The sequence below is a fragment of the Pholis gunnellus genome (genome assembly GCF_910591455.1).
Source record: "Pholis gunnellus genome assembly, chromosome: 23".
NCBI classification, from domain to species: Eukaryota; Metazoa; Chordata; class Actinopteri; order Perciformes; family Pholidae; genus Pholis; species Pholis gunnellus.
The window spans coordinates 432,449-455,667 of record NC_136550.1 but is presented as its reverse complement, the minus strand read 5'-3'; the positions used below and the strand labels follow the sequence as shown (position 1 = coordinate 455,667).

Genomic DNA, 23,219 nt, shown 5'->3' with positions numbered 1-23,219 from the left:
CAGCCTCAGATCCACCACGTCTACAACACATCAACATTTACAACATATATAAATATTTAAAATATATAAATAAAAAGCTACGAAACACACACATAGAAAGAGAAACACTATCAACAGACCAACAGCTGCTCTATCACTTCCTGCTTCACTTCCTGGTTACGTCGTCCTCTCCATCCGCGTGGTTTCTCCTCTCAGAGTCTCAGGATCTTCTTCCAGAATGCAGCTCTTCTTCGTCTTCGTCTTCGTCCTCCTGTCCTGCCTCGTCCCCCCGGTGACGCCGTGGGCCGGCTGCCACAGGGACCGGGACAAGGACCACCGGACGAGGGAGAACTGTACCACGCTCGGCTTCACCGATGTACCGGCGGGATTCGAACCCACAACCAAGGTAACCCAAAAAGAAAAATATAACATTTAAAAGTTTGTTATATTATTAACAATATTCATATTTTTCAATATTTATTTGTATCTTTACATAAATAGAAGTATTCAAAACTTACATAAAATGATCTAAATGTTAAAAACAATTAACTGTGTTTTGGGTTTCTTAAAGTAAAAACCTTCCACACAAAGAATAGTCACTCATTCTGGTAATTTTTCTATTACAATTTGCTCATAATTCCTTAATTTGAACATCAGTATTTAGTAGAATGATAAAGTAATAAAATATAACTGACCAGCTGGATCTTTAGTTATTGTTAAAAATTGAGATAAATGAGATTTTCTCACTTCTGGAACAGAACTTCTGGTTCTTAATATAAGATCATTACATATAAATATATTTATATATATATATTTATATATATATATATATATATTATATTTATATATATAAAACTGGATCCTGGTTGGACGAAAGTGGTTTTGACTGACGGGACGAGACCACAGCGGAAACACCAGCTTCCTGTTTCAGACGATAAGACGACAGTTTGACAGGAAACTCTTGACGGCTTCCAACTTCTTCTTCTCTTTCTTTTTTTAGGTTTTTTTGTTTCCCAAAAACCAGTTCTCCAGTCTGTCCTGGTCCTCCTTCCAGATCTTCACCAAAATCTATGAGCTGGACCTCACAGGAAACAAGGTGTCTGAAAGTGAACCCTGAAACGTTTTGTGTTTCATTCATAAATATTTAGAACTTAAAGGTTTCATGACTTTCTGTACCTCCAGATTCCAGAGGTGATCCCCAGCGTTGCTCCGATCCTCCCCAGCCTCAGTGTCCTTCGACTGGGATCGAACCGCCTGACGGCCCTCTCTGACGGCTCCTTCTCCGCCTGTCCCGGTCTGACCGAACTCTACCTGGACCACAACGCCGTGGACTCTCTGAGGGACCACACCTTCTCTGGCCTCAGCAAGCTGGAGGTCAGTGGGTTAGCCTGTTAGCAAGGAGGTTAGGACGCATACGTGAAGGTAGCATGAAGGGAAGTTAGGATGCATACCGTGAAGGTAGCATGAAGGGAAGTTAGGATGCAGAACATGAAGGTAGCATGATAGGAAGTTAGGATGTATACCGTGAAGGTAGCATGAAGGGAAGTTAGGATGCATACCGTGAAGGTAGCATGAAGGGAAGTTAGGATGCATACCGTGAAGGTAGCTTGTTAGGAAGTTAGGACGCATACCAGGAAGGTAGCTTGTTAGGAAGCATACTGTGAAGGTTGCGTGCGAGGAAGTTAGGAGTACATGAGGATAGTAGGGCACATAGGATGTTATGATGACTGAGAAAGTTCTTAGTTTTCTTACTGAACGACGCTCAGCTCCTCATTGGTTCTGTCCTCTAGATCCTGGACCTGTCGTCCAATCGTATCAAAGTGCTTCCCGAGCTCTTGCTCCACCCCCTCCCCGCCATCGAGACCCTCTACCTGGAGAACAACAAGGTGGGAGCACACGCAGCTTTTCTACGTTCATCTTCTTGCCTGTAGGGGGCGCAGGTTGGCACGACTCACACTGTTACCTTTTCACTTCAGATCACGGTGATGCCAGATGGTTGGTTCAACCAGAAGAAGGAGGTGCCGTACCTCTACCTCTCAGCCAATCCCTGGGCCTGTTACTGTTCCCTCAGTTACTTGAGCGTATACGTCGACGAATATGAACTCAACGTCTACACCCGGGACGGACCGGTCATCGAAGTCAACGGCGAAAGTGTGGTGAGTACCAAGTTAGGATGCAGAACATGAAGGTAGCATGACGGCAAGTTAGGATGCAGAACATGAAGGTAGCATGACGGCAAGTTAGGATGCAGAACATGAAGGTAGCATGACGGGAAGTTAGGATGCAGAACATGAAGGTAGCATGACGGCAAGTTAGGATGCAGAACATGAAGGTAGCATGACGGGAAGTTAGGATGCAGAACATGAAGGTAGCATGACGGCAAGTTAGGATGCAGAACATGAAGGTAGCATGACGGCAAGTTAGGATGCAGAACATGAAGGTAGCATGACGGCAAGTTAGGATGCAGAACATGAAGGTAGCATGACGGGAAGTTAGGATGCAGAACATGAAGGTAGCATGACGGGAAGTTAGGATGCAGAACATGAAGGTAGCATGACGGGAAGTTAGGACGCAGAACATGAAGGTAGCATGAAGGGAAGTTAGGACGCAGAACATGAAGGTAGCATGACGGGAAGTTAGGACGCAGAACATGAAGGTAGCATGAAGGGAAGTTAGGACGCAGAACATGAAGGTAGCTAGTTGTTGCTTTGAATCTTGCTGTGACTGATCATTGTTGGCGGTTGCTTTCTGTTCTCAGGTCTGTGAGTCTCCTCAGTGGCTTAAGAATAAACCTGTAATGAATCTGGACGAAACTGATCTATGTCCAACCGAAGACTTCAGCAAACTTTACGATACAGATACTCCTACTACTGTTACTCCTACTACTGTTACTCCTACTAGTCCTGAACCTAATGCTGGTTCGCGGTCAGAGGTCAGAGGTGACGTGTCTTTATTTGGGTTGCATCTTTTGCCTCCTCATCCGACCGTCGGCCCCCGAACCGAACGTCCTGCTAGGATGAAGTCAACCGTCACTTCAACAACACCGACCGTCGCCACCGAGGCGACCACAAACAAGGCAACCACCAACGAGGCGACCACCAACGAGGCGACCACCAACGAGGCGACCACCAACGAGGCGACCACCAACGAGGCGACCACCAACGAGGCGACCACCAACGAGGCGACCACCAACGAGGCGACCACCAACGAGGCGACCACCAACGAGGCGACCACCAACGAGGCGACCACCAACGAGGCGACCAACGAGGCGACCACCAACGAGGCAACCACCACTGAGGCGACCGCCAACAAGGCAACCGTCAACAAGGCAACCGTCAACAAGGCAACCACCACCAAGCGGACCTCGGTCCGAGGTGCCGGCGCGTTCTGTTTTTGGCTCTTTGCAGGTTGCCTGCTGCTGTGCGCGGCGTCAGCGGCGTGCGTCTTGGCCACTCTGGCGAGGGCGATCGTCTGGTACAGGAGGGCGTACAAACCGCTGTGTGCGACGCTGGCGAGGAGGAGAGGAGGAGGTGAGGTTGTGAGGATGCTGACGCACAACAGGAAGAAAGAGAGGGAGGTGGGAGGAGGAGGAGGAGGAGGAGGAGTGGTGGCCCTCTATCGCTCTGTGCTGTTCGTCCACAGAGAGGGAGGAGGAGCTACAGAGAAATTAGGTGAGGGAGGGAAGGAACGACTCCTCGTCACTCTGGAGCCGACTGGAGGAGCAAGAGAGGAGGAAGGAGAGAGGGGAAGGAGGGAGGAGAAGGGAGTTTACAGGAAGACGTTGTACCGTCTCTCAAGCAAAGAGGAGGAGCTAGAGGGATGGAGGGACGTGACGGAGGAGTGTCGGGTCGCCACAGAAGAGGGAGGGAGGAGGCGAGGAGAGGAGACGAGCGGAGGAGGAGGAGGAGTTTCCAGAAAGTGCTACAGCGTCATTCTGAGGGAGAAGAGGGAGGAGGCGGGGGGAGGGAGGGAGGAGCTTGACTGGGTGGTGGGCGGGTGGGAGGTGAAAAGAGGTGGAGGAGGGGAGGAGGGGGAAGGGCCCAGGAGCAGCTGGGGGGAGTGGCTAGCACACTACTTACCCAGCATGCCCTGGAGTGTGACCACGCCTCCTGAGAACGAGGCGTCTCAGTGATGTCATCAGTGTGAGCATCAGGCCGTCTTCCTGCCTTTGCTTTCCACATAGATCCCCTTATACATACATAATACATGTATACATACATAATACATGTATACATATACATATATATGTGTATAGATATTATACGTATATATATATCACAGTTAAGTATAAACTCAGCTTTGTAACATTGCATGTTGTCTCTCTTCATACGTTTAGATAAAGACGATCTAATTGGACCTTTGACCTTCATGTTTACCTACAGTTGTTTTAATAACTTATAATAATAAAATGTATCTGAAAGTTGTTTATGTCTTCGTGGTGTTTTTTCATGTCTTTGTGGACACTTTGAGGTTGTTTTGTGTAACTTCGTTGTCAAAGACACATTCTGATGAATCATTTATCAGAAAGCTTTCTGTCAGCTAATCGATTAATCAATCAAGTCATTATTATTAATGCATGACAGTATGATTATAATATTACATGATCAAATATACAGTAATATATTTATTGATGGCACAAAAACAACTGCGTTGGCCGGGAATCGAACCCGGGTCAACTGCTTGGAAGGCAGCTATGCTAACCACTATACCACCAACGCTCGTGTTGCAATGATGCCGCCATGCTGAATATAAACCCGTTCCTAACACAGTCGTTACACGTTACTGCCGGCTGAATACTGTTAATGGCGGCTAACGTTAACTAGCATAGACACTGCTAACAAACGTTAATTCTCATTAACTGAGCTAGTCAGTTAGCTTGTGGATCCTAGTTATCGTTGGTGTAAACTAGTACGTTAGCTTCTTGGTTAGCCTCGTTAGCTCCAGCCGCGGAGAGGCTAGATGTTAGCGGCTGAGGAAGCTAACAGCTAACCGAGGAGCTAACAACATACCTGTAGTCTCTGTTAAAGCCCAGAGGACAACATATGTACTTGCTGCTGTCCTCCACCAGGGGGCGGGCTTTAACCACTGACTTCAAGTGTTCATCAGTGACACCTCGTTTCTTCTGCACTCACCACCATAAACGGGTCAATTACCAACGATGCAGAGTGTTAATGAGCACCATTATATTAATGAGAGGTTGTGCTGTGTGTGGTGAGATTTACAGTTTGTGTTCTAACATTCTTTAAAATGTCTGTAAGTAACGATTAATCAGCCCGAGGAGAGAGCCACCTGTTAGCCTGTTAGCCTGTTAGCTACACATGTTATTTACAGGCTAGATTTGACAGGGTGCATCATGGGTAACTGTTTAAACATTGCTTTGGGTTTTGTTGACAACTTTATTTTTTACTTTACTCTCTCTCTCTTTCTGTCTCTCTCTCTCTCTCTCGCTCTGTCTCTCTCTCTCTCTCAGACAGCCAATCATCTTCAGGGTCTCTCGCTTCCTGTTTTCATCTCAACTCACCAATCAGAGCGCTCACACAGCGCTCGGCACGCTGCCGCCAGCAGGAGACACGGCGGAGGGCACGAGCCGACACACACACACACACACACACAAACACACACATACACCACACACACTCACACACACACACTCATACACACACACACACTCTCACACACCACACACACACACTCATACACATACACACACTCTCACACACCACACACCTCTCGCTTACATCAACACCAGTGGTGTGTGTGTGTGTGTGTGTGTGTGTACCCCCCACTTCCCTCCTTTCACTCTGTCGCAAGAACGACGCACGTATCCGCTCATAACCTCCGCCATTATTCCCCCCCCCCTTCTTTCTTCCCATGGTGGTGTTTTTTTTCCCGCCCCTGCAGGGTCTCCCCCCCCCCCCCCCCCCCTCTCCCCCCCTCCTCTCTCTCCCTCTCGCTTCACGCTCGCTCGTGCCAAACCCAGGTGATTATCCATCCGCCCCCCGTTATCCGCCCCCCCCCCCCCCCCCCCCTCCCCCCCTCCTCCTCAGTACCGACAGACCGACAAATCCCTCCCGGTGCTCCTCTCCCCCCCCCCATCCCTCCTCTCTCTCTCTCTCTCTGTCTCCTTCCCCGCCAGCCATGATCCGTGGCGGGCTAATTCCCAGACGGTCTTCTTCTTCTTCCTCTTCTCCTCCTTCCTCCTCTTCTCCTCATCACCCTCTTCCTCTTCCTCCTCCTCCTCCTCCTCCTCCTCCTCCTCGTGGGCCCGGTAAGTAGCATCAGTGGCGTCCATCTTCTTCTTTTCTCCTCCTCTCTGTCGGGCTGCATGCTGCGTTCACGGTCGTTATCGGTTGTTATCGGGTCTGGCTTTTTTTTCCTTTTTTGATTGACCCCCTTCCCTCCCTCCTTCCTCCCTCCTTCCTCCCTCCTCCTCCTCCCTCCTCAGCATCCGTGCAGTGTGCCTGAGGGGGGAGGAGGAGGGGTGTGTGGGGGGGGGGGGGGTTAATGTGTCGCGTGGGAGAGCCGTTTTCCCCTCGCGGCCGGTGGCCACCGTGACCTTCTGTCGGAGCTCGCGCCGGCCCGGTTGACCAGACAGGGTAATTAGTTACGCCTCGAGGGAGCGGGACACACACACACACACACACACACACACACACACACACACACACACACACACACACACACACACACACACTCTGCACTCATGCACACACGCGCACATCACACAGACACTCGTCCTCCGCTGGAAGCTGCACACATTTATTTTTTTCTACAGATACACGCGCACATGCACACATTTCACACTCATTCACAAAGGCACTGGCTGTTTTACAGTCAGGTTAATCCATCGTGTGTGTGTGTGTGTGTGTGTGTGTGTTGTAACGTTATAAAACAACGTTAATGTGATAACAACGCATCTTTAACACGGAACTTTTCCTCAGTTCAGTGAAACAGTCTCTGCCACGTTGTGGAGGTCGACGCAACTCTGTGGCGGAAAGTCGTGACGGAGCGTCGTGTGGCGCTTCTTGGAGTAGCGTCGTGGCGGAATGTCGTGGCAGAGCGGGTTAGCGGAATGTCGTGGCGGAATGTCTTAGCGTAGCATTTTGCAGATTTTCTTGGAGTAGCATCGTGGCGGAAAGTCTTGGCGGAGCGTCGTGGCGTAGTATTGTGGCGTAGCGTTGTGGTGGAATATCTTAGCGGAATATTGTGGCAGAATGTCTTGGCGTAGCTTCGTGGCGGAATGTCGTGACGGAGCATTGTGCGGAGCTTCTTGGACGAGCGTCTTTGCCATCGTAACATTCAAATGTTTAAAGATTCAAAGAGACAAACCTGTTTGAATACCGGGATGACGACGTGTCCAACAGAATGAAAGGAAATCTGGTGACTTTTCAATGAATGTGATGCAGAGTGAACTTTCTTTGTTTTCCTTCACAGAGCAGAACGTGTCAACCACACAAGACCAGCTGTGAGTGTGTGTGTGTGTGTGTGTGTGTGTGTGTGTGTGTGTGAGGTCATGTCAGGCATGACGAGCGGCGTGTGTGTGGACAGCGACCTCTCCTCAATGCTACAAAGAAGCTCCGCCCCCTCTCACCATCACCCAAATCACCACGGTTATGGTGGACAGGGACAGGTGAGTTACCTTTTTCGTGAAATACTTAGTTAGGTTCAGGAAAGGTTGTAAAAAACAACGTTCTCATTTCACTTGGGGAACAGCTGAAGATCGGTGTTAGTTTGAAGCTCTGTGACGTCGTCATCGTGTGAGTATTGATCCAGACCGTTATTGACCCTTTATTGACGCGTTATTGACGCGTTATTGACGCGTTATTGACCCGTTATTGACGCGTTATTGACCCGTTATTGACCCGTTATTGACCCTTTATTGACGAGTTATTGACGAGTTATTGACCCGTTATTGACCAGTTATTGACGCGTTATTGACGCGTTATTGACGCGTTATTGACGCGTTATTGACCCGTTATTGACGCGTTATTGACCCTTTATTGACGCGTTATTGACCCGTTATTGACCCGTTATTGACCCTTTATTGACGAGTTATTGACCCGTTATTGACCCGTTATTGACCAGTTATTGACGCGTTATTGACCCGTTATTGACGCGTTATTGACCCGTTATTGACGCGTTATTGATGCGTTATTGACCCGTTATTGACGCGTTATTGACCCGTTATTGACCAGTTATTGACCCGTTATTGACCCGTTATTGACCCGTTATTGACGCGTTATAGACTCGTTATTGACCCGTTATTGACCCGTTATTGACCCGTTATAGACTCGTTATTGACCCGTTATTGACCCGTTATTGACCCCCTGTGGTGTCGTGTGTGTTTCAGGTGTCGAGTCTCGGTCCGATGCTGGACTACACCACTGAGATGGACCGCTACCGTTCCTCCATCGCCAGCTTCTACAAGACCAACGTCAACATGAACATGAACGTCTCGAACTTCCCTCAGTCCGCCAAACTGGCGGCGCGTTTGGCGGCCGCCGCCCCTATGTTCCCCCCCGCCGCCGCCAGGCTGGGCGCCATGGCGACGGGGCCCTGGGGTTGTCACGACAACATGAACATGAACCACCCGGCGGCCATGTTCTGGGGCCGACCCAAACCGGCGACGCACCACCACCACCACCACCCCCACCACCCCTCAGCAACACCGGGTCACATGACCTCATCACACCCCCACAGTACCAGCATGCACCAGGGCGGCGGGGGGGCGGGAGGGGGAGGAGCCGGAGGGAGCAGTGAGGGGGGAGGAGCTGAGAAACACGGACACGCCCCCTCCTCACAAGGAGCTGCGCACCATCACCCCATGGCGCCTAGCAACGGGAACTTCCTCCCTGGGTACGGCGGGGGGGCGGAGTGCGGCGTCATGAACAAACAGGGACACGCCCACCCGGACATGATGGGCCTATCGGAGGGCGGGGGCTGCAATGGGGGAGGGGTGATGGGCAGCAGCTTCCTGGGAGGGCTGGGATTACCCCCCGGGGTCATCGTCATGGCGATGGGGTCGGCGGGGGGGACTCTGGACGCCGGCAGCGCCTTCCAGATGACCGGCGGCCAGCGGGCGCTAACGGACTGCCAGCAGCACGCCAACTCCTCCCCCTGCCCCTCCTCCTCCTCGCCCTCGTCGTCGGGGGTGACGGGCGTGGGGGGCGTGGCCTTGTCGTCCTCGTCGTCGGGGGCGACGGCCAAGAGGAAGAGGAAGCGGTGCGGCGTGTGCGGGCCGTGCCGGCGCCTCATCAACTGCGGCGTCTGCTCGTCGTGCCGCAACCGCAAGACGGGTCACCAGATCTGCAAGTTCAGGAAGTGTGAAGAGCTGAAGAAGAAACCGGGGGGAGGAGGGGGGGCGCTGGAGGTGAGTGAGTGTGTGTGTGTGTCTGTGTGCGTGTGTGTGTGTGTGTGTCTGTGTCTGTGTGCGTGTGTGTGTGTCTGTGTGTGTCTGTGTCTGTGTGTGTGTGTGTGTGTGTGTGTCTGTGTGTGTGCGGGTTGGCTCACTTAACCCGGCTGACTGCCAGCGAGCTGGAAGGCATCGCTCACCCTGCTGTGTGTGTGTGTGTATGTGTGTGTGTGTGTGTGTGTGTGCGTGTATGTGTGTGTATGTGTGTGTGTGTGTGTGTGTGTGTGAACGCTGTGCAGATGGTGGGTGGTGAGAAGCGAGAGCTCGATCCCTGCAGGGTCTGGCAGGCTGCCAACACACACACACACACCAACTCTCCACTGATTCATAGTGATAAAACGAGCCGGAGAGGGAAGGAGAATATTTGTTATCTACTACTGTGTGTGTGTGTGTGTGTGTGTGTGTGTGTGTGTGTGTGTAGTAAGAATTAGTGCCGATCAATAATTCATTGATACCAGCGTTCGACCTCACTGATGACTCTATATATCACACACACACACACACTCCCTGTGGGAATCTCCACAAACTATTACTAATTATTCCTTCAGCATCACACACACACACACACACACACACACACACACACACACACACACACACACATTGAACGATGGCGTTAGAGAGTGTGTGTGTGTGTGTGTATGTTAGTAAAACAGTGAATTAACAGCCATAATCTCCCTCAATTACACACTAATTGGACCTGTGGATACTAGTGGCAAGTGGCAGCACTGAGTGTGTGTGTGTGTGTGTGTGTGTGTGTGTGTGTGTGTGTGTGTGTGTGTGTGTGTGTGTGTGTGTGTGTGTGTGTGTGTGTGTGTGTGTGTGTGTGTGTGTGTGTGTGTGTGTGTAGCAGGTGGTTTCACACTCTTGCCTCATCCTCTCCTTCGTTCTCTTTGATGTCGACCTGACAGACTCTCAGCCAATCACAAAGTTTACTTTGTGAAATGAGAGCAAAGCATCTTGGGAGTTTTGTATTTTTTTAACTGCACTGACTTTCAAGAGAAATCCAAATAAATCAAAGAGTTCAGAAGGAAAACTTCTGTGTTTTGAGCATAAAATATTCAACTCCTGCTCCGCCTCTTGAACCACTTCTCCTTTTTCTCGTCACAAAACTGTGAAGAAGACTTGAAACTAGAGATTGAGACCATAAACTCATGTTTACAATGTTTACTGAGGTAATAAATCAAGAGAGAAGTAGAGTCATTTTCTCATAGACTTCTATAGACCAGAGGAGTCGCCCCCTGGTGGACACTAGAGAGAATGCAGCTTTAACACGTGAAGCTCTGAAGAACTTTAAAGAACCGGAGGTTGACGTCTGATCCAAACAGATTATAAATAGAATACAATCTACAGGGTGCCTTCGTCCTGTGGGTCCTGTGGGTCCTGTGGGTCCTGTGGGTCCTGTGGGTCCTGTGGGTCCTGTGGGTCATGTGGGTCCTGTGGGTCCACCGCTCTCAGGGAATGAAGAGTGAGCATCACTTATCGGGGTATCAAACCGCTGAGACTCTCCGGTTAAGTTCGGAGGCGAGGAAGCTGCGACCGATTGTCAAACCTCAGGTCCGGGAGCAGCGATGCGGATTCCGTCCTGGCCGTGTAACAGTGGACCAGCTCTTTACCTTTGCAGGTCCGCTGGAGGGGTCGGGGCAGTTTGCCAATCCAGTCTACATGTGTTTTGTGGACTTGGGGGAGTCCTGTGGGGGGGGGGGGGGGGGGTGCTGTGGGAATACGAATATGTTGCTGCGAGCTGTGTCAGTAGACTGATGGACAGGATCTCAAGGTGTTTGGTTTGGGGACCTCAGCGTCTCTGCTCTTTGCAGATGATGTGGTTCTACCGACTCCTTCAGAACTGGACCCGGTCGGAGACTGAAACGGTGTATTGTTCCTCCTTGTTGGGAGTATCTCATGTACCAGATGGTTGAGGTGAAGAGCTGAGATAGAGCGAGGAGCTCAGAGTAGAGATCCTTCAGGTCAAAGGGACCAGCTGAGGAGGTTCAGGACCCAGAACAGGGAGGGATCATATCACTCGTCTGTCCGAGCAACGCCTCGGGATCCATCAGGAAACCCGAGCTTGAGACTTCAAAACGTCCACAAATTCCCAAATTCCCAAATTCTACTTGAACAATGTATTGAATATGTTCTTATTGGATGATGTATTATCGTCCCCAGAGGATGAACCGCCTGTAGCTGTGAATGTCTGGATGATGTCATTTTTAGACTTTTCATCAGTTCTGCTCCACTCTCAATGTTGCACTCAAATGACTTCAAATTCGTGGCTCCCAGAGGATGAACCCTTTGGGTGATCCTAACTTAACCTTACTTAACCACTCAAATACTGTCCGATTCTTTTTGACTTTCTGCTGAGTTCATCCATGAGAGGGAGCGGGAAAAGTCTATCTTGTGTACGTTTCTTTCTCTCACGTCTTTTTATTTTTGTCTCTTATTTTAGCGGCCGCCGTCCGTGCCGACCGGCGAGGCGTTTCGTTGGTTCTTCTAGCCTCCGCCTCCGCCAACAGAGTCGCAGCTAGAGGCCGAACAGGAAGTCACCCTCGCATATGGACTACAAACCAAGGACTACAACCTCTGGATTTGAACCAGGTGCTTTTGCAACGAGGATTACAATTTCATACTGTGTGGATGACGAATTTAAGACTACAAATCCCACCTCCACCAGCTAGCACAGAGGCAGGAGGGGGGGGGGGCAGTTTGGTCACAGGCAACATGAATCGGCCGATCAGAATTTGGCGAGATGATGTCACAGTTTTACGTTTTTTTTTGCAGTTGCATTTAATACTACATCACAAGCTACAGCTAGCAGGGTGGGATTATAAACCGACCAATCACAGTTCAGTAGGCGGGATAGTAAGCGACAGCTAGCCAACAGAGAGCTGCAGGAACGAGCCTCAATAACCACGAACCTGAACGTGACGTTTACCTGGTGAAGAGTATCGTAGCCTCGATAGATCCCGTTGAAAGTCTCACCTTGAAGAAGTCAGATTAAAGACAGGAATTCAACATTCTGATGTTCAGCACCACGAACCCCTTAATGTTCACGACATGTCGGATACGTCCGAGCCTTAGATGATCAGGGCATGTTTTAATGAATCGGCATCGGTCAAATTAAAGCCCAAAAAGTGGGAATTATCCGGAAAGAGACTGAAAACCAAACACAAACAGACTTCTGTCGTCAACAGAAGCCCATCGTTCAAAGTAACTAAACCCAAATTGAAACCAAATCTCTCACGGTCAGCTCTGTAATTATTATATTTCCACCTCCTCCATCCGTCCTATACCACCTAAACGCCGTACAACCTTCACCGTCTGTGATCAAATCTGTCTCCTTACTTCCTTTCCTTGCTTTCCTTCCTCCTCCCCATCGTAGCCAAACCAGGAAGATTCAGGCCTCAAGTTCAGACCTCTGTTGTTTCACCACAGAAACCAAAACCGGACGACAAGTTGACCTCAAATGGAAAAGAACTTTACCCAAGAGGGAGTACAAACCTCAGCAGGAAGTGATCCAGGACTGTTATTAAGGACTACAACTTCACCACAGTAGGACTACAATTACCACATCACTGTTATCTGTCTCTTCTGTCTACCTCCTCCTCAAGAACTTAAAAGACACCTTGATGGATTTAGTTTTTGTTCGTGCTGGTGCGACTTGATCTGCTTCTTAACTCTCTAGAAGGTCCAGAGCTGACCCCCCTGTTCTCATGGAACCTGGTTTCTTTAGTTACTAACGTGCTCCTCTGTCTAAAGGAGCACTTCAACACGTTTATCATTCGTTTGGATTTCAATGGAAAGTTCTCAGGGCGCAGTTTTATATGAATTTAAAACAGACTGGAAAAACTCACTTTGTTGTATTTTTGTATATTATGGCAGTGGAAGGTTTGTAATTGTGATTAAAAACATGTTTGGGTGGAGTTTCTCTCTGAATATTGGCTCTTTAATTGGCACATCCAGTCCCGAAACATTCTGATTAATTAAGCACGTTATCAGTGAAACCCGCACCAGGACCTCAAAGAGAGTTCAGAACCAGTTTATTTTTTGATTGTACCACACGGTGACCCAACAGGAAACAGGAAACAGGAGGATCCACCTGCAGTTTAGATGCAGGGTGGGGAACTCACAGGGAACCTTTTGGACCTTCTGGGAAGACCTCCGGGACTAAGAGGAACCGAACCGAAACCAGATTGAATCAGAACATTTCACACTAAAAACATGTTTGTTTCCAACTCGTCTGTGGGTCCAGTTCTTCTGTGATCCCTCTTTAAACCCACAAAGACATGCAGTCTGCGTAGCACAGCGTTCCTCAGAGCGTCTCATGATTTATCAACTAAAGACTTCATCAATACACTCAAGCACACTTTTAAACTGAAATCAGTTTATTTCTGTCAAACTGATCAAAAGTTGTGGGTTCAAAAATATATTTTTATTCAAGACTTTCTCCAGATTTGCATCAGCTTTGATGAGGATGTTAAAGATAACGTGCTACAGGCCGCACTAATGCTGCATCTGGTCTGCACGGTGCGGCTGATATTAGTGGGTGGAGTTAAAACACAGCAGACCACTGATTGGTCAGAGAGAATCATCACGAGCACAACGTGGGACATCTCGAGCAAACCACCGTTTAAAGAAGGTTAAGCTACTGAACATAACTCCCGCCATCTTTTTTTATTCAATCGATCTAGTTTGAAGAAAAATAGCAGCCGCAAAGTACTACGTACACTACACCGTACACTACACCGTACACTATGTAAACTAAGCCGTACACTACGTACACTACACCGTACACTACACCGTACACTATGTAAACTAAGCCGTACACTACGTACACTACACCGTACACTACACCGTACACTATGTAAACTAAGCTGTACACTACGTACACTACATCGTACACTACACCGTACACTATGTAAACTAAGCCGTACACTACGTACACTACACCGTACACTACACCGTACACTATGTAAACTAAGCTGTACACTACGTACACTACATCGTACACTACACCGTACACTATGTAAACTAAGCCGTACACTACGTACACTACACCGTACACTACACCGTACACTATTTAAACTAAGCCGTACACTACACCGTACACTACACCGTACACTACACCGTACACTATTTAAACTAAGCCGTACACTACACCGTACACTACACCGTACACTACACCGTACACTATGTAAACTAAGCTGTACACTACGTACACTACACCGTACACTACACCGTACACTATTTAAACAAAGCCGTACACTACACCGTACACTACACCGTACACTATTTAAACTACACCGTACACTACACCGTACACTATGTAAACTAAGCTGTACACTACGTACACTACACCGTACACTACACCGTACACTACACCGTACACTACTTAAACTAAGCTGTACACTATACGTACACTACAACGTACACTACGTATACTAAGTACACTATGTACACTACCCACACTACGGTTTACACTACATTTACTAAGTACTCTACCTACACTACATACACTACGCCGTACACTAAGTACACTAAGTACATTACACTGTACACATGTATACTACGCTGCACACTACGTACACTACACGTATGCTATTTAAACTAAGCCGTAAACTACGTGTACTAAGTACACTCCCTACACTACGCTGTACACTACGTACAATAAGTACACTACCTACACTACGTTATACACATGTATACTACACCGTACACTACGAATACTACTCCGTACACTAGTGCTAAAAAGTCATGTTTAAATTGGATCGTGGATTTGGAGAAACGTAAATATTGACGACCAAGAAGATGAATTCTGAATTTGATGAGGAGTTGAACCATCATCACTCATGCTCCCCAGAAGATGAACCCTAACCACCCGCTCCTCACTGTGTCTCACAGACGTGTTGGAAATAACGAGTCTCTCTTTATCTTTATCGGGTTCCTTTTATGTTTCCAGTATCACGAGGAGAACGTTCCCCTGCGTCTCCGTGAGAACGTCGTGAGACGGAGGAAGAGGACGTTTGTTTTGTGTGTCTGTCCTCCTCCTCGTGTGTCATGTGACCTCCTCATGTGCTGAATTATAATAAAGCATTTCAAAGATTAGTGTGTGTGTGTGTGTGTGTGTGTGTGTGTGTGTGTGTGTGTGTGTGTGTGTGTGTGTGTGTGTGTGTGTGTGTGTGTGTGGAGGAATATATGGATGTCAGGTGATTGCATCACACAACACAGTGTGTGTGTGTGTGTGAGACGGAGAGAGCAGGCATGAAGATGAACAATATGTTTTTGTGTGTTTGTGTGAAAATGCTCCGCCACAAGATGGAAGCTGTGTGTGTGTCAGTGTGTGTGTGTGTGTGTCAGTGTGTGTGTGTGTTGCTATCAGAGGAGAGAGAAAGACTGGTTGTCCCTGACGACGGTGCGCCGTGTTGCCTGGCAACAGCGCTAACAATGGCCCACCACCAGTGTTCTAGAATGTGGGCGTGGCCTGAGGGGGGGGGGGGGTTCAACCATACATTTTGACACAAACAGCTGAGACTCATTGTTGATGTTTGTGTAAATAAAGGTTTTTATTGAATCAACAAACAGATGAAACTTTATTATTATTATTAAACGTTATAACGTGTTAAAGGTGCAGACTGTTGAACCGGTCACATCGGGAACACGACGGCTCAGCTGAACAAAATATAAAGTCTACCGACATGTAAACAATAACAATAATAAACATAAGTTTCCAATAATAAATTAATAATGATCACGTGATTAAAACGTTTCTATTCTACGTAGAACTTTCTACGTAGTAGCACAAAGGCTAACGAAGACGCGTTAGCACAAAGGCTAACGAAGACACGTTAGCACAAAGGCTAACGAAGACACGTTAGCACAAAGGCTAACCAGGTAGCACAATGACTAACCAGTAACGTTAGCATAAGGGCTAACCAGTAACATTAGCATTAGCACCAGTACTCTCAACTTTCGTCCGTCACGCTTCTATTTCGTCGAGGGACGGTGAGAAAGACAAAAAGGACGTATTCTTCGTCCGTCGCTCTTCCTCTTCGTCTCTGTTCACGTGAAACGTCTTCACTGTAGCTTCATTGTTAACGGTCGATCAGGACGCTCAGCTTCTCTGGACGTAGAAAAGTTCTTCAGGACGTTTTGATCCTCATTAAGTCGACTGTAGAAGTTGTGTTGGTCCAGTTCACGTCTGTTTGTCTCTGTTTGTTTTGTGTCTCAGACGCCGTCACAAAGGTCAGAGGTCAGAGGTCAGAGGTCATGGAGGACTGAATGTCTCGGGTCAGTTTCTTTTGGTTTTGTTTCGTTCTTTCTGATCTTCTCCCTCGTCCTCCTTACTTTGACTGGAGTGTGTGTGTGTGTGTGTGTGTGTGTGTGTGTGTGTGTGTGTGTGTGTGTGTCTAACAGCCGTGTAATGAACCCTGGTTGGTGCGTCTCTCTCTGTCCCTTGAGACTCATTATCTTCTTAGTTTGTCTTCTGAGGAAGAGGAAGCAGAACGTGAAGGACACAGAGGAAGAGGAAAGGAGTGAGGAGAGAGGAGTGACGGCTCCACCTGGTGGTGAGTAACAGGAACTTTAGGCTGATTTCATACTTTCACTCTTCCTGCTCAGCTGTAGAGGTCACGTGGTAGAAACGTCATAATAAAGGCTTTATTAATGTTTAATAACCTAAACTAATGTTATAAATGTTGGTCAATGATTCATAAGTTAGTCCAGAACTGTAAATGTTAATACGTGATTTTAATATAATGAACTGATTCTTTCCTCAATTAATGATTATTTGGTATAAAAACAGAAATTATTATTTTAACGTTTGTTTTGTGATTCATGAATCTTCACATTTACTGTTGAATTCATTAATTATAAATATTCAAATCACTTTTACCTGAATTTCAGACGACGACTGATTGACAGACGGGGGGGCGGGGCTTATGTTACGTTGAGGTGGGCGGGGCTTATCGATCAGCTGGGTGAAATAACTATTATTATGACCAACGTAAAACTAGCTTCATACACAAAAACCCAGATGTCAGTTTGAAACTTAATCTAAAAACAATTTCACAAAATCTGATTATGTTCCAATTTAAATAAGATATCAGAAGTGATGACATCATCAATATTTATATCGATTTCATCCCCACAAAAAAAAGAAACGAGTCACATTTGAAAATAATCATTAAAATTTAGTTCTTTACGTACAAACAGCGTCAAACATCTTTATGAACGTTTCAAATCAACACAATTCATCTGAGGAACAAGTAGAAATCAGCAGCTCTGAAGTCCTGTGTGTGTGTGTGTGTGTGTGTGTGTGTGTGTGTGTGTGTGTGTGTGTGTGTGTGTGTGTGTGTGTGTGTGTGTGTGTGTGTGTGTGTGTGTGTGTGTGTGTGTGTGTGTGTGTCCTACGTGGCCGAGTGTGTGTGTGTGTTCCAGACGCCGTCGGCCGAGCGTTGGTCGGCGGGCGACCGAGCGTCTGAGCGCTGGTCGGCGGAGCGGCGTGCGCTCCACCGACTCTCCTCAGACTCGGGGGACGAGGAGGACGAGGAGGAGGAGGAGGAGGAGCGCCGCTCTGCCGGGAGCTGAAAGTCTCTCTGAGAGTTGTTCGGATGAGAGTCGACGGGGAACCGAGGGTCGGGTCTGTGGTCGAAGTGGTTGCGAGGTTTCAAACGGGAGTCGACGGGGGCGGGGGGGAAGGCCGCGTGGTTCAAGTGGTTCAAGTGGTTCAAGTGGTTCTCGGTCGGGGCGCTGACGGAGCCGGACCGTAAGCCGGCGGGTGGCGCGGGACTCGGCAGGCGAGCGTGAGGCGACCTCTCCCCGTGATTCACTGCCGACGAGGCCGTCGGTCCCGCTGGAGCTGCACCGGAGGAGCGGAGGTCAGCAGCAGGTTTGGGACCAGGATCAACGGGCGACAGCCTGGGAGCCGCCGAACTAGCGCCGAAGCGTGAAAGCGCCGCTCTGCTGCTGACGGAGTCACCGGGGGAGGAGGAGCGATTCCTGAACTCGAGGGAGGAAACCAAAGCAGGAGGCGACGCGTCGTAGCGGTCGACTCCTGAGGAAACACCGCCGGCTGCCCGCGAGCTGGGAGGACGGCGGTCAACGGGCGCTACCGGACTGGAAGCTGTCCAGTCGGTCTCGTCCCTGCGACCTCTGGAGGTAGAGTCGGCGTGAGCCGGCGTCTCATTGGACCGGCCCGTCCCGGCCGAAGGTACGTCAACGACGGGCGAAGAGTTCACAGGATGCACGTCAGCGGAATGAGAGTCTGAGGAAGAGTTGAGCTGCAGGTGGAGGAAGCGATCAGCGCGCGTGAATCTGCTTTCTGAACCAGAAGAAGAACGACGGGGATCAGCAGGAGGTCTGTGACTCGTGGAGTCGATGCCGGCGGCTTCAGGAGGAGGCGTTGAGCGGGAGTCGGCGGGCGCCGAGCGACAGGAAGACCGCACGCTCTTCAGCGTCGACGCGGGAGGCTCGTCTTCAGTGCGGGAGTCCACGTAAGAGTTCACGCTCAGCGGGTCGTGAGCGGCGCCGGGCGACAGCGGGTCGACGGGAGACACGGGCGACAGGTGCGGACTCCCGGCGTCTTTGTGCTTTAACGGCGGCGGCGTGTTCCTGTTGTACGACCTCACGGGACTCGCCTGCTTCAGGAGAGGAGGGACGTCCTTCACCTCCTTCAGACGCTCCAGAGGAGGCGGCCGGATGGAAGAGCGGCACGCCGGCAACTCAAACCCCCGATCCTGGTCCGCGGCGTCGGGCGGAGGTCTCGTCTCGGCCGACCAGACGTCCCGGTTCGAGTGAGCTTCAGCGACGGGCGGCTTACGCTTCGCCGGCGGCCCGAATCCCTTCAGGTCGTCGAGGATGGACGCGAGCAGACGGCTGTCTGAGGACGACAGCGTGACGTCTCGTCTGCAAATCGTGTTCGATCCTCTCATTGGTCCTTCATCATCATCTTCATCATCGTCTTCATCATCCGACCCCAGCAGCGGACCGCTCTCCTCCACGTTCTCCACGTCCACGCTGTCGTCGCTGTTATCGACGGCGATGGGACCCGCCGCCGCCGCCGCCGCCGCCGCCGCCTCCGACCCTTCGGACCCTCGGTCCAGGATGTCGACGGGCAGCTCGCCGATCTCGGCGCCCAGGGCTCCGCCCACCTCGTCCGAGCGCACCGACGGGAGAGGAGGGAGGTCGGAGAAGTCGACGGTCTGCTGGCTGCTGATCGGGCTGCTGCTGTCGTCCTCGTCCTCGTCCTCGAGGCTGCTGTCGCTGTCGAGGGTGATGATGACCGGAGAGCTGCGAGAGAACGAGACGAGTTAACAGACATTCTGACGGCGTCTTTACTCACTGCGGCGCCGCGGCGGCCGTACCTGCTGTGCGGTTGCGTCTTGCGCTGGCGTCTCCTGCGGCGCTTGTGGGCGGGAGGCTGCGAGGCGCCGGGGGAGACGGTGCCCTCGTAGATGATCTCGACGCTGGGGCTCCGGTCCGCTCTGCTCAGGAAACAGGAAACAAGGACGTTTACATCACAGACGGGACACATTTAAGAAACAGAAACAGGAAGTGTGTCCTCACCTCTCTCCCCCGCTCCTCCTCCTCTCTCTCCTCCTCCCCTTCCTCCTCCCCTCCTCCTTCTCCCTGCTGCTCGGCCTCCAGGTGGGGTCCTTGTCGTCGCTGTCCAGGTGGCGGCTCTTGTACTTCCTCTTCCCCCCGGGCTTCTCCGCGTGGTCGCCGGGGGAGAGCGAGGGCATCATCGCCGGCGGCGGCGGGGAGGAGGAGGTGCAGAACGGTGAGGAGGAGGAAGAGGAGGAGGAGGAAGAGCAACGGGACGGCGAGGAGACGGAGGTGAGAGGAGACACCTGGGAGCAGTGGTACTCCCAGGTGGAGTCGGGCGAGCCGGAGCCGACGCTGGAGCGAAACGGCGAGGAGGAGCGCGAGCGGTGACGCATCATGGCGGGATAAATGGAGCGGTTGGGGTTGTACAGGGTGCCGCTCTTCCTCCTCTCCCGGCCCGTCATCGTCTTCTTCTTCTTCTTTTTCTTCTTCTTCTTCTCCCTCGCCGCCTCGCTGCCAGACTTCCCGTCTCCGGGCGCCGCCGGGCTCAGAGCGCACACGGAGTTCCTGCTTCCTCCGGAGCTGCCCGACCACGAGCGCGCACGAGGCTCGCCGTCCTTCTCCTTCGGCTCGTCGCCGTACGCGCCCGACGTGGAGGGAGGGATTGTGGGTAAGAAAGAGAGGGTGGGGGTGGAGGGGGGGAGGGGAGGAAGCTCCCCAGTCGTGTCCTCCTTCTTCTTCTTCTTCTTCTTCTCCTCGTCTTCCTCGGTGTCGGAGGAGAGCTGCACCAGCTCAGGAGTCCGCTCCGCTATCGGCTTCTTGTACCCGACGATCAGACACTCCTCCTCCTCCTTCTCTCCTCCCGTCCCATTGGCTGCCTCCCGGGGGGCGTGGCCGAACGGCGGCGAGGCGAGCGAACACGACGGCTCGGCGGTGGAGTAGGAGGGGCCGGGGGTCTCGTCGTCCCAGACCGCCAGGCTGAGGCAGCTGCCCGACTGGAGGACGTCGTCGTGAGCGCCGCCCGCCATCTCCAGCAGCCTCTCCTCCTCCGACCTTCCTCCCGCCGGCCGCTCCTCTTCCTCGCCCTCCGATATGGCGATGACGGAGCTGCCGTCGGAGGGGCTGCTCGTGCCGTCCAGCTCCATGGCGGCGTCCGGCGGCTCGTACGCCGCCTGCAGGTCGTAGGTCTCCAGGCCGAGCGGCGAGCGGGCGAAGCTGACCAGCTCGTGCAGGAAGTGGTCGGTGCGCGCCAACAGGAACTGTCGCAGCTCTTCTTCTATGGTGGGCGTGTCCTCCAGGCCGTGGCGAGCGACCCGCGCCATGATGATGCGCTGGACGATGTCGACCAGCGAGCCGTGCGCGCCGTACAGCACCGTGAGCTCCCGCCGCAGCCAGGGGCGGAGCCTGTTCAGGTGGGTGGGGTTACGACGGAAGCTCTCTGCTGTGATGTCACGTTGCTGCTGGTTACCGTTGACCCCGGGGACGCCGCGGACCCGAATGCCGTTCCGGTAGAGAGCGCGGCGGAAGGCCACCGTCTCTCGCTCCCTCAGCCGCCGCACCGTTCCGCCTTCTCGCTGCAGCCGCCGCCTCGCCACCAGGCGGGTCATCAGCCGCCGTGACGCCCGGTCGTTGGGCGCGGCGGGCGCCACCGCGCCGCCGAGTCCCGTCAGCCCCTCAAATATCACGCCGCGCTCCGCCATGTCGGCTCCTCCCCTCGTCCGCTGCTCCCCCAGCTCCTCCCCCTCCTCGCTGTATTCTCTCATAACGGGAGAGACGGCGGGATGAGGAAGAGGAGGGAGCGTGAGAGGAGGAGAGTCCAGATACCACTCCCACACCCCCGACCTCCTCCCTCCTCCTCTCTCCCCCCTCCTCCGCCTCCGCGTCGTCGCCTCCCCCCCTCTGTGCCTCCTCAGCATCAGCCTCATCTGGTGGTCGCTCCGCGCCGCCGACGCCATCGCCGCCACCATCGCCACGGTGGCGGCGACGCTGCTGTTGGCGGGCGGCGGCCGCAGCGTGTACTCCTTGAAGTCGTCCTTGGCGCGCACGGAGTGCAGGATGGAGGCGAACGGCTGCTTGCAGAGCGGACACTCCGCCTTGTTGTGCGACCACTCCTGGATGCACGGGAAGCAGAAGCGGTGCAGGCAGCGGTCCAGGTACGCCAGGTTGTTGAAGCGGTCCAGGCAGATCGGACACTTGGAGTCCGGCGACGTCTCCTCCGCCGCCATCACCACCCTCGCCGAGGCCGAGGAGGAGGAGGGAGGAGGAGGAGCAGGAGGAGACCAGGAGGAGGCAGCAGCAGCTGTGGTCGAGGCGGCGCTGGCGGCTGTTTTCCTCTTCCTGCGACCGCCGCTCTCTCGGCTCCGCCCCTCTTCTTCTTCTTCCTCCGGTTGGTCGCATACCGCTGCTGCTGCAACCGCGTTGTCACGGCGACGCACTCGCAGCTTCATCCTCGTGGGCGCCATCACCTGAACACGGGACAGGAAGTGGTCATCAGTGGTCATTAAACACAAAGACACGAGTTCTGTCCTTCTGACAGCATTCCATCGGCCAGCTGGTCCAGCAAAACAAGCTAACAGGATGCTAAGCTAGTTAGCATCCTCCATGTTTACAGAGTCATGTTTCTTACTTTCACTTCAGTGTTTTTAGGATTCTTCTTCACGATGACTCACAAGAGGCTGGTAGCTAGCTGGACTAGCATGCTAGCACTCTGTTAGCTCTGTAGCATTTAGAGAACCAGCAGCTTAAATGTAATTACGCTTGTTTTAAAACAAGTTATTTTAAATACCGCCCCCCTCCTCCTCCCGGTACTCGGTCACGTGGTAAATCACGGAGCTCGGTAATAAAACAATAAAAGGATTTCTTGGCCAAAGCTCGTTAGCTTCTGTTAGCATGCTAACGCGGTTAGCTTTCCGTACCTCAGCAGCAGAAGAAGAAGTCGACTCCGGGGGCTTCTCATCCGGGTCTTTTCTCCTCCTCCTGCGGCCAGAGCTCCGCACCGTGAGCGACATCCGGGTCTCACGCGCCGTTCAGACCCAAACTCCCGGTAGAAACGGGGACATTTGTGTCGGCTGTCTGTCGCCCGAACCGAAGCTACACAGCTGGAGAGACAGAGGTGCCGCGGTGCATTATGGGACATGAAACATTGGATTTCTTTCTTACTTCTTCTTCTCTGAGGTTTAATGGCAAACAATGAATTGGTGCATTACCGCCACCAGCTGGTACGGAGTGTGGATCAGGATGTCTTACTGAAAGTGTTTATTACAACAAATACATAATTTTAAAATAATTT

The 23,219-nt window shown here is 51.6% G+C and overlaps 3 protein-coding genes across 3 annotated transcripts; 2 read left to right on the top strand and 1 right to left on the bottom strand.

The window, feature by feature from the left end:
• Positions 1 to 128: 128 nt before the first annotated feature.
• On the top strand, positions 129 to 7,047 carry LOC306714503 (uncharacterized protein; the record flags this gene model as incomplete). The annotated part of the gene is made up of 7 exons (XM_079184546.1): positions 129 to 385; positions 980 to 1,075; positions 1,162 to 1,353; positions 1,770 to 1,865; positions 1,956 to 2,135; positions 2,738 to 3,852; positions 6,921 to 7,047. Exons 1-7 carry the CDS (start codon positions 218 to 220, stop codon positions 7,045 to 7,047), a joined length of 1,974 nt encoding a protein of 657 aa, XP_079040672.1. The 5' UTR covers positions 129 to 217.
• A 445-nt stretch (positions 7,048 to 7,492) lies between these two features.
• Positions 7,493 to 11,885, top strand: LOC306714494 (uncharacterized protein; the record flags this gene model as incomplete). Its single annotated transcript, XM_079184538.1, has 3 exons — positions 7,493 to 7,609; positions 8,330 to 9,349; positions 11,838 to 11,885. 3 exons carry the CDS (start codon positions 7,493 to 7,495, stop codon positions 11,883 to 11,885), a joined length of 1,185 nt encoding a protein of 394 aa, XP_079040664.1.
• A 5,717-nt stretch (positions 11,886 to 17,602) lies between these two features.
• Positions 17,603 to 23,037, bottom strand: LOC306714934 (uncharacterized protein). Its single transcript, XM_079185127.1, has 4 exons — positions 22,846 to 23,037; positions 19,952 to 22,395; positions 19,750 to 19,869; positions 17,603 to 19,675 (listed from the first exon to the last, which is right to left on the bottom strand). The coding sequence occupies exons 1-4, from the start codon at positions 22,936 to 22,938 to the stop codon at positions 17,794 to 17,796; spliced, it is 4,539 nt and encodes a 1,512-aa protein (XP_079041253.1). The 5' UTR covers positions 22,939 to 23,037; the 3' UTR covers positions 17,603 to 17,793.
• Between the last annotated feature and the right edge of the window lie 182 nt (positions 23,038 to 23,219).

Bases quoted from the DNA above. Each gene is read 5' to 3' on its own strand.
- LOC306714934 (XM_079185127.1), bottom strand. From the start codon at position 22,938: ATGTCGCTCACGGTGCGGAGCTCTGGCCGCAGGAGGAGGAGAAAAGAC. The intron at 22,396-22,845 runs GTACGGAAAGCT...TCCCGTGTTCAG, and splicing joins CTTCTTCTTCTGCTGCTGAG to GTGATGGCGCCCACGAGGAT. The intron at 19,676-19,749 runs GTACGGCCGCCG...GTTCTCTCGCAG, and splicing joins AAGACGCAACCGCACAGCAG to CTCTCCGGTCATCATCACCC.